We start from the raw sequence: 10,036 nt of genomic DNA, 5'->3' as shown, positions 1-10,036 counted from the left end.
GGGAGGGGGGTTGCAGCTTTAAAAAAGAGGTGCGTTATGGGGACGAAGTATGAATTATTTGACAGATTTACAAGGGTGAAAAATGCCTGAATGACAGCTTACTGATAATTTTTATAGGCTGGTAAGATTTTTAATTTGTTATTTTCTTATTTTTGTTCGTTTGTTTATGGCTTACGTATTTTAGTAAATATCTTTACATATGATTTAGTCTTACTTTATTTGTCTGGTTTTCTCCTTCTTTCCTATGAAACATCTAACCTCCTTATCACCCCTCCCCTCCCTCCCCCTTTATTTTCTTTGTACGTTACTCTCTGGTAACACATGTAATCTTCGACATATATTACCCCCCCCCCCCCCCCCCAACCAATTTAACCATAAGATTAGTTTCTCTTCTTCTCATCATCTTTAAATTTAAATACATCCCAGTCTCTAGTGCGAAGGCTGATGCAGAAATTGGGGCTCTTCTTCTTTTCCTTCTGTGGCTGGCCTCCTCTGGAGGGCGGCAGCTTGCCGAATGGAGTCAGATATGCGACGATCTCTTTGGGTTTGGTCCCTAGTACACACATATATATATATATTTTTTGTGTTTTTTTGTAAGTGTTTATTAACGGCGCTAGCAACTGCATGCGGTCATGTGAGTGCGGGGGACACACCAAACATTTTCAGTTGGTAGGAAATTTTGAATTTTGTTTGAGTGTCGGCCGAAGCCTACTCTCATCGATTTGGGACCACCAAGTGGTCTTTAACGTGCGCAACTGCACACAGGACCTCCGAGATTTTTCGCCCTTGCCCGAGAAGGCCAGGTGTAGATCTTGCCTACCATAAGATCAGGGGTGTGGCTTAAAGACACCAGTAAGAAGGAGCCAAGGAGAAGCAGTAGAAAGAGCTAAGGAGCCCAGAGGAAGGGGCAAAGGTGGTGAAGGCTGAAAGTGGAGGCGAAAGATTACAGAACATTGATAGAGCAGGAAAGGGTGAGAAATGTCTAACATTTTCCGTCACTATCCGGATTCAAACCCAGGACCTATTGAATGAGAGGCGAACACTTTAACCTCTAGGCCATAAGAGTCCCCAATCTAGAGTTTGCGGCTCCCTGCCTAGTGAGTGCTTTATGCATTGGGCACGCTTGAAGTATATGGTTTGCCGTTTTGGCTGCCGGTCCTGCACTAACACTGCTCCAAGTCGCCTGTAACCGGTTTCTTATTTTTCACATTCTCCTTAAATATCAGCGGTTAGAAGATGACATTCAGCTCCTCTGTTGTAAATTTTCCAAATTGTCTCTTGTAATCACATTTTGGGGGGGGGTCTTTTCTCTTTACCCTATCCCACTGTGATATCTACAACAGTACTGTAAAAAAAACCCAACCTACCTGGTTGTTGTAAGCATCCATGATCTCCCATGCCAGTTTCTGTTCCATGGGAATGCGACGTTCCTTATCGCGGCAGCTTTCAATGATCCACTTCATGGCTCGGAAACGCTGCTCATTCGGCCTAGCACATACTGGAACCTGAGAAGGACAAACAAACGTGTTAAGCAAAGGATTCTTCTCTGGACCAAGAATGAGTTAACACTTTAAAAAAAACAACAACACTATAAGTAGCATTAGTTCTGGAGAGAATAACCGACATATATTAAAATTAAAATGGACGACAGTAAAAAGCAGCACAACTCTGGCATTCATTCAACCTCAGAGTACACGGTAGCCATTAATTGTGAAAAAGTGGTTAACTTTATGTAGCAGGTAACATTATATATTTAAAATCAGTAGGTTAACACAATGTACATCATAAACAGCAAGTTCTTTGATGCTCAACTCATAGCAATAGCAATTTTTTTTAAATTACAAAGGGGAAGTAGAAATGCGGACTGAGTGAACATGAGTATTTACTTTACCTCTTACCCCGACGAAAGCTGAGAATGGCTGATCAAACTACTCAGTACATTGATCTTCATATTCAAATCAAACTGACCCCACCAGGAGGCAAAACAGCGAGATAGGCATGACTCTTCTTAAATTAAGTTATATGTGACAACAAGACTGTCACCTTTATCTTGGCACTATCACAGAGCAGCATGAATGAGTACGGAATAAAACAAAGAAGACTACAGAGGAAAGAATGAAAGATGTATTGAACTGACACAAGAAAACTTATTGTAATTTTTTTTGTCAACTTCTCTCATCTTGGCACAATCATAGAGTTGCATAAATTATTTAAAAATATAAAAAAGACTAAAAGAGGAAAGAATGAGAGATTATAGAACCAAAATTGAAAATTGTTTTTACTAATTTAAACTCTCACCTACTCCCATCTTGACACTATCAAAGAGAAGCATAAATAAAAGTACAAAATAAAACAAAGAAGACCATACAGGAAAATATTAGAGTTGCATTTGGACCAACTCTACAAACACTTTATGTAATTTTAGCTGTCCTTTACAACCATCTTGGCACTATCATAAAGTAGTACAAAATAAACAAAGAACACTATTAGGGAAAGAATGAAAGACGCATTAAACCAACACCACAGACATTTTTGGTAACTTTACTCGCCACTTACTCTGTATGCCACTCCACCCTTCACTACTCTCGTGACTAGCAGCAGCGGTTTGCAGTTCTCCACCCCTTGCTTGAATATGACAACAGGGTTGCATTCAATTTCTGCCTTTTCACTCTCAGATGTGGCTTTGTTGTATTTCTCAACCTGCATGTGCTTCAAATTCTCAAAAAGCTGGTTTGAAAGAAGAAAATAAAGGAACATTTTTTTTTGCATCAGTTACAGTAGTCCTTTCACAGATTAACAGTAGGGGGGGGGGGGGGGGGCACATCTATCTGTCTAACCCTCTGTGTCAACTGCTTACCTACACTTTACTCTCACTCAGTATGGATAAACTCGCCATGGAAAGTGAAGCCCCTCACTGTTGGAATGCAAGATCGGCCAGTAAAAAAACCGACACCCACGCATTCAAATGTTTCGAGGAAATACCGCTTTTTCATTAGTGGAGAACTATACAGTCTTGAAAGGGGTTTCCAGTGGTATATTTTTTGGCCTTTGACGTGTAAAGAAAAGCAATTATAAATAGTGTAAAAGTTTTCAGAGATCATTTGTTACATGAAATAGGCCTACTTGTAAAATATGGGCAACAAAACGGCACCAACAGAAAGATCAGTTCACTTTCTATTAGAATAGAGTAATTGGCTTGGACTAATTTTGCATTCATCTTGCAAAACTCTGAAATATGACCCCCAACACAGAGAGCACTCAGTACACAGTACACTAGTTTTTTAAAAGTTTTAGTTAGAGTTTTACGGCACTTGCAACACAATAAGGTCATATAAGTGCCGAAGATTAGAGGTGTTACAAGCGAGAAACAAACACAAAAAAGAAAGAGAAGAGATCAGGACGATCGACGTTTGATAGGAAAGAAGGAGCAAACCATACCAGAGCACCCACCAACCACCCACACAGTACACTACAGTATAGTAGTATAGAGCCTCTGTACACTACAGTATAGGTATAACGACAAATCATCAAGTTTGAGGCAATCAAACACTGATCTGCAATGATCTCATAGTCTTGAAAAAAATTCAGCTCCATGTCTATGTTTTTAGTGATTATACTCTGTGTAGATGTTTGGTGCACTTGGTACTGTTTTATTATGATCTACCAAACCTGGGGTAACAATCAGTTGGCAAACTTGGAAATATTTAATTGTATCAAAACAGTTGCCAATTTCTTTAAAATTTACTAAGAGGTAAAAAGAATGGTTTCAAAATTCTTAGGAGACACAGACGTTTTTGATATGAAACAGATAAATTTGGCATATAGCTACTTAGAAAATCTAGTTTCTGGTACATAACATAGCTGTAGCCTGCAAATTGCATGTCAGTTGGTAGAAAAGAATATATTCTGTTCAAACAACAAAATTCATCTCTTACTTTTCGCATGACTTCTCTCACACGTTCTTTGTTTCCTGCCTTCATCATCATATTTGTAAATTTCCTGGAATGAAACAAACATGATAAAAAAACCCATAAAAAATCATATGTGTACAAAAGATCGAAGAATTAAAAAGTAGGGAACAGCTATTTTCAAAGACAAAATTTTGAAAAGTAGAACAGTCAATATATTTTTGAAGAATTTGTTAAAAGAAATTCATGAAAGTAAGGATATTCTCTTACAAATATCAATAAATTATTTTCTTGGTGACTCCTTTCCAAAGCCACACTGAATGCACAAAAAAGCTTCCAAAAGTTAACAGAAATGCTGCCATTATAAAATTGTTGATTTCTACAGTTCTTTCATGGTCCTTCATTAAAAAGGCAAAACAATTTTAAAGCTTGATCTTGCAGATAATAACAGTGTGAGCACATAAATTCAAAATCTTTTCATTGTATCATAAACCGGGAAATGTAGTAAACAAGAACTAACAAGATCTCAGGGTCATAGAACAGTGGCGATATGGAGATATCCGTCGTAGGGGCTTTGATTGGCCGGTGTCTGCGAAGGTCATCTGGATCGAGGCCCTTTTCCAGGGTTGCTTTGTCGATGATCGGTTCCACATACTTGGGGTTGTACATAGACTGCCGAACAGGCTGTACACTGTGAAGAAGAAATTTGATTATTTGCTTTGTAAAGTTTAATGTTGTTCTACACACAACTGAGTTATTTCAAATCCAAGCTCCCATACGGAGCAGTTTCATGGGTCTATACTTTGCTATAGAGAGGTTACCCATCCTCAGAGGTAAAAAAACATCAGTGCAGAAAAGCACTTGACAGAAAACGATACAGTTTCAAAGCGTCTTCGTTTTGTTTAAATCGCTTCACGGGCAGAACTTATAACCATTGACAATATTGTGCATTTTTGTAAAGACTCCTTTGGATTTTACCAAGTTTCCATTTCATAATACTTTAATTAAGTAACAACACACACCCACTATTTCAGGGTCGATCTCGGCCATTCAAAAACTGAAAAAAAGCTTGAGCATTTATAACCTAGATTCTAGTTTTCAGCCATATCATAATCTGTTGTTAGGACATTTTGTGTACACCTGATAGAAATGCATGGTACCACGGCAGAGTCTTTTTTTTTACCACGGCAGAGTCAGTAGTGCGTTCATCACTCCAGTCAGTGGTTAGTCGATCCAGTAGACACTGTCATGTGCAACTCCGCAACTACAGGCTACTGTCCTCCAGGGGGGTAAATAGTTTGGATGGTTTGTCATCAATTCCTAAGGCAAATGAAGCTAAAAGCCATAACGTACTTCCCTGTTTCAACAAAACCTTCCTCACAAGTCAGGTCAAGAGAGTTAGTGAATACTAGTACAGTAGTCTCCGCCTAACATCCCACCGCTTACGATCCCGGTTCGCTTAAGATCCCGCTGTTTTAAGAAAAAAAAATTTTTATTATACAAAAGTCACCCCTAAGATCCGGGCATCCCGCTCTGATTCACTCTGAAGGTCTACATTCGGCTAAGATCCCGCATTTCAGATCATAAATTGTGGAACAAAAACCCCAGCAGGACAGCCGATCAACCAAGAATGAAAAGTTGAGATCAATAAACTGTCCGTCGCTTCAAAGATCAGCCACTATCGTAAATGTGATCAGATACACGTTGTAAAACTCGATGAAGCGATACAATGTTTACCCCAGACGGGATCACACCAGGGTGTGAACTGACCGACACGTTTGTTTTCCCCGAACATTGCACTCACACCTGAGCTCTACCCCTAAACTTACACCACTCGCTGGGTGGGTAGGGCCTCTACATTCGCTCCAGGCGGGATCACATTGAACTGTGAACTCTTCCCTGACCATTGCAGAAGTTGTCTCTACTCCCGAATTTGCGACATAGACTGAATTTTAATTGGTGTGTTCACAACGTAATGGTGTGTAACGACAAAGGTGTTGTTGGGGGGACTCGGTCAGAGATGGAAAGCTATAAATTTTCAACAGGTAAGGGGGAGGGGCAACTGGATAAGCGTATATCTTGAGACTCATGATAGGATAATAAGTGAAAATGGAACGTCTCATTCCACTATGCACGGTGATAGGTCATCAAGGTTAACCCCTCTTTGCTCGCCATACATCATAAACCCACCAAGCGATCTCGTCAGATCATTTTAGAGATTGTGAGCCTTAGCATGGGTCACCACAGATTCTTCCCAGGGTTCGTCGGTTAAGATCCCGGTTTGTCTAAGATCCCGCATTTCCTTGCTCCCGAGCACCGGCATCTTAGGTGAATACTACTGTAGTTAAATCTAGATCTAATCTAGTAGTACACTGACACTGCAATAGTAACATATGAGAAGTAAAGTTGATGATGTAGTTACAGTTTGTAGGCCATCAAACTTGAATCAAGTCATCCGAACGTTATCAATCATCACTCAGTATCAACCAAATTGTCCATATGGTGTTCTTTGGAAATTGCCTTCCCGTTCGCGACCATTGGCAGCCATTTTGTAACAGATAATTTGCCAGGTAGCCTAAACGTGATTGTGTGCTTTTTAAAAATAATTATTTTTGCCAGGGGGTGCCCCCCTTGAAACCCCCCACTGTTAAATGGCTAGTGCACATTAGCCTAATACACATGTAAACACATGAAGCTGCAGCGAGCACCTAGCACACCTCTGTGATTGGCCCAAATATTGATGACGTATTTACACCATCTATTTTTGTCATCTGCCGGGGCTTCCTCCAATACTCTTGGGTTTCCCTCGCCAGTAACTGTTGACTGGATCTCGCTGTCTTTGTTTTTTTTGTTATATCAATTTAATTCATTTGTGTTATAATCTTTTATACAACATCAGCAATTCTCGTTCCATAAATTAACCTTCTCAAAGTTTGTACACACACACACACACAAGCCTGTGTGCACGCACACACACATACAAGCGCGCCCATGCACACACACACTGACACTACACACAAAGCGGGCCTACCACGGAGAGATCAGAGACAGAGTACGTTTACGTACATTGTCTCTGGTGAGATCTAGTCAACTGGCAAGGGAAGCCCCGGAAGATAACAAAAATAGATGGCGGAAATATGTCATCTAATCCATATTTGGGCCAATCCAGCAATGTGCTAGGTGCTCGCTGTAGCTTCATGTCATGTAAACGTCAAATGATCCACACAAAGCGCGGCCATCTCGAGATGGGCGCATCATCTACAGATTATTTCTGAAAATGAATAGAGCTGCGTGATCTTAAGATTGTGCAAAGCAAGCAAGACAAGAATTGCGCCATCTGCCGATCGCTTGGAAACACACACAAACACATACAACAAATTATTATATATATACACACATAGAGGCGAGAGTGGCGAAGAAAGAGAGAGAGAGAGAGAGAGAGAGAGGGAGAGAGAGAGAGAGAGAGAGAGAGAGAGAGAGAGAGAGAGAGAGAGAGAGGGAAAGAGAGAGAGAGAGGGGGGAGAGAGAGGTACCCAAGATAGATAAAAGTCACTTCACACCACACATACACACGCTAAAACAACATACACACACACAAACAAACAAACGATTTTGCAATTTTGCCGAGTTTTGTTTGTGAACTTTGCAAATCGTTTGTTTGTGTGTGATGGAGCGTCGCGCCCATCTCGAGATGGCAGCGCTTTCTGCGGATCGTCATATGGTTCTGCGCCATCTTAAGATTGCGCTGATCGGCAAATGGCGCTTGACATAAACACGGTGGGTCCACCGTCCACGAAGTTCAATCCGGCAAAAATAAATTTTTAGGAAGTGGCTATTCTCACCCGGGGTGAGAATAGAAATACGATCTACCTCTCATCCCGGGTGAGACTTGCCAGGGTAGGCTATTCTCACCCGGTGTGAAACAAGACCTGTTTTTCCTCCTTTTGGAATACTGTCTATCGGTGTGGATGATCAAATTGATAAAAGCCAAGAAAAAATTACGTTATAGCACAAAAGTAAGCTAATTTCATCGTCTTCAAAGATGCTATGGCTATTTCACTTTTCGAATCGAGCCGAACTACGCGGGTCGCCATTTTATTTTGCCCGGAAGTTCTCGCAAGATCTACTCCTCCCCTCTCTCTCTGTCTCTTTCTGAATACTGTCTATCGGTGTGGACGATCAAATTGACCAAAACAAAGTTAAAAAATGATTTTAAACAAGAAAACTAAATTAATTTGGTTGTCTACAAAGATGCTACGGCTATCGAGCCGAACTACGTGGGTCGCCATTTTGTTTTGCCCGGAAGTTCTCGCGCTACTCCTCTCTCTCTTTGTCTCTCTCCACTGCCCACAGACAAAATTGCACGCTTTTAGGCTAACACTAACAGTAGTAATAGATCTAGAACGTTTGTTCACAGCACAGAATTCGTGAAGATTGAAGAATACCGGACCACTCGTACATTATTGCGCGAGAAAGTGAGGTAGGTGGGGCTGGTGGTTGGGATGGAGGAGGGGGGAGGGGGGTTCAGACAAAATTTTAATGAATAGGCCTAGATCTACCGGTCCGAGATTCTCCATTGAGAGATTAAAATCGGGAAAATTATGAATTCGTAAGGTTGAGACATAGGCAAAGTCAGTCCGCTGGTCCGGTATTCTTCAATCTTACCCAGAATTCTATAATTCTGTTATCACAGTGTAGAATTCTATGGTTCAGGGTGAACACTTCACTGGTTGGCCTAGGCTATAACGGTGAACGCCCACCGGGTGAGAATAGCCAAAAGACTCGCCTGCGCTATTCTCACCCGGGGTGAGAATAGAGGTGGCCGCCAAATTTTTAACCCTCATCCTGCGGGAGCCGGGTTTATGTAGCCCGATAAGCCTATTTCGGCACCTCGCCTGCGTTCTGGTCCCGAGTCAGTGTAGCTCCTGGCTCAGCGCACGCGCATCCTCTTACGTGTTATTCGGGTCCCGAGTCGGATCCCCATTCATGCAGGTCAAGTGTGTGTGCGTCAGTCTGCTTGAGTTTGTGTGCGTTTGTGGCCTTCTTCTAGAACCACCAGCGTTGGTTCGTAATCGAGGCATACGTCTCATTCAAAACATGCCAAGTTGATAGCTCTAGATGTTCGTCCAATGAAATTATAGAAGAAATTGACCCACTTAGACGTGAGGAGCTCGAAAGGATAGTCAGGAAACAAGACTTCCATTTTTCTATACAAAATATTTCAAATGAGCTTGATTTTGTATGAAATGATACTACCTGATAAAAGATGAGCTTGTTTAATAGTTTTGAATACCCTTGTGCAGGTACAAAGAACAATTTGAGTGTAAAACATTCGGAAATTGACCTAAATTATCCCTTTTCGAACCTCAGGTCATTCATAACAACAAGAGCGTCCAGAAAGGTTATTCAAATGGGCGTAACTACTCGTAATGTCTTATCAGCTTGTGAGAGGGGGTTATTCATGTGTTTGTAACACTTTATAAATAAAATGCTATGAAGGATAGAGCGTTATTTTCATCATCAGTTAACACACTCCCGCGGTATTCATGGCGAAAACACACGTTTCCCGGCGCGCGCGCTGTACACCAACAGTACACACTGAGTGACCCCGGCGGCCTGCCCGGCGAGTCCGACGTAATCGGTTGCTGATAAGATACGCCACGCATCTGGGCACAGACGCAGGATAAGAGTTAATACAAAAAAGGCAGAAAAATATTACTGGCTAGTGATTAGGCTAATGTGGTAGGGTTCACTTAGGCTACATGGCCATTTGAGTCCTTAGTTATCACTTCGGTTTCTTATCATGATAAACAAACGGGAAGGCAATTTCCAAAGAGAGAGCCCCAACAAATCAATCAAGGCAAGTTCAGCATTTTGGCCTGTTTATTTGTGTGCGGACTGATAGAAATCTACTGGTGCATTCTGTAATTAAGTTACAGCACTTCAAAGGTATTAAGAATGAGGAAACAACAATTTAACAATACCTGATTTTAGCAATGTGGTCAGCAAATAAATTACTACATTGCGTTGCAGCAAGCACTTTACTCGCAGTGGCACAGAGTCCCTTGACAGTCGACAAGGACGCAGCCATCTTCGATGGTGTGTTTTTAAAAAAAGAAAACTTCCTG

At 41.3% G+C, this 10,036-nt stretch overlaps 1 protein-coding gene across 1 annotated transcript in view; it reads right to left on the bottom strand.

The window, feature by feature from the left end:
* Positions 1 to 10,028, bottom strand: part of LOC101853065 (28S ribosomal protein S7, mitochondrial) — a 14,345-nt gene extending 4,317 nt beyond the window's left edge. The window contains exons 1-5 of the mRNA XM_005092372.3: positions 9,893 to 10,028; positions 4,429 to 4,599; positions 3,936 to 3,999; positions 2,557 to 2,727; positions 1,368 to 1,505 (exon numbers count right to left, since the gene is read on the bottom strand). Of these exons, the coding sequence (XP_005092429.1) occupies positions 1,368 to 1,505; positions 2,557 to 2,727; positions 3,936 to 3,999; positions 4,429 to 4,599; positions 9,893 to 9,999 (651 nt within the window). The 5' untranslated portion in view covers positions 10,000 to 10,028. The remainder of the gene's footprint in view (positions 1 to 1,367; positions 1,506 to 2,556; positions 2,728 to 3,935; positions 4,000 to 4,428; positions 4,600 to 9,892) is intronic.
* Positions 10,029 to 10,036: the final 8 nt, after the last annotated feature.

Source organism: Aplysia californica, unplaced genomic scaffold (genome assembly GCF_000002075.1).
Source record: "Aplysia californica isolate F4 #8 unplaced genomic scaffold, AplCal3.0 scaffold00045, whole genome shotgun sequence".
Lineage (NCBI taxonomy): Eukaryota > Metazoa > Mollusca > Gastropoda > Aplysiida > Aplysiidae > Aplysia > Aplysia californica.
Note: the sequence above shows the minus strand (reverse complement) of the source record. Positions and strands in the feature narration are given on the sequence as shown.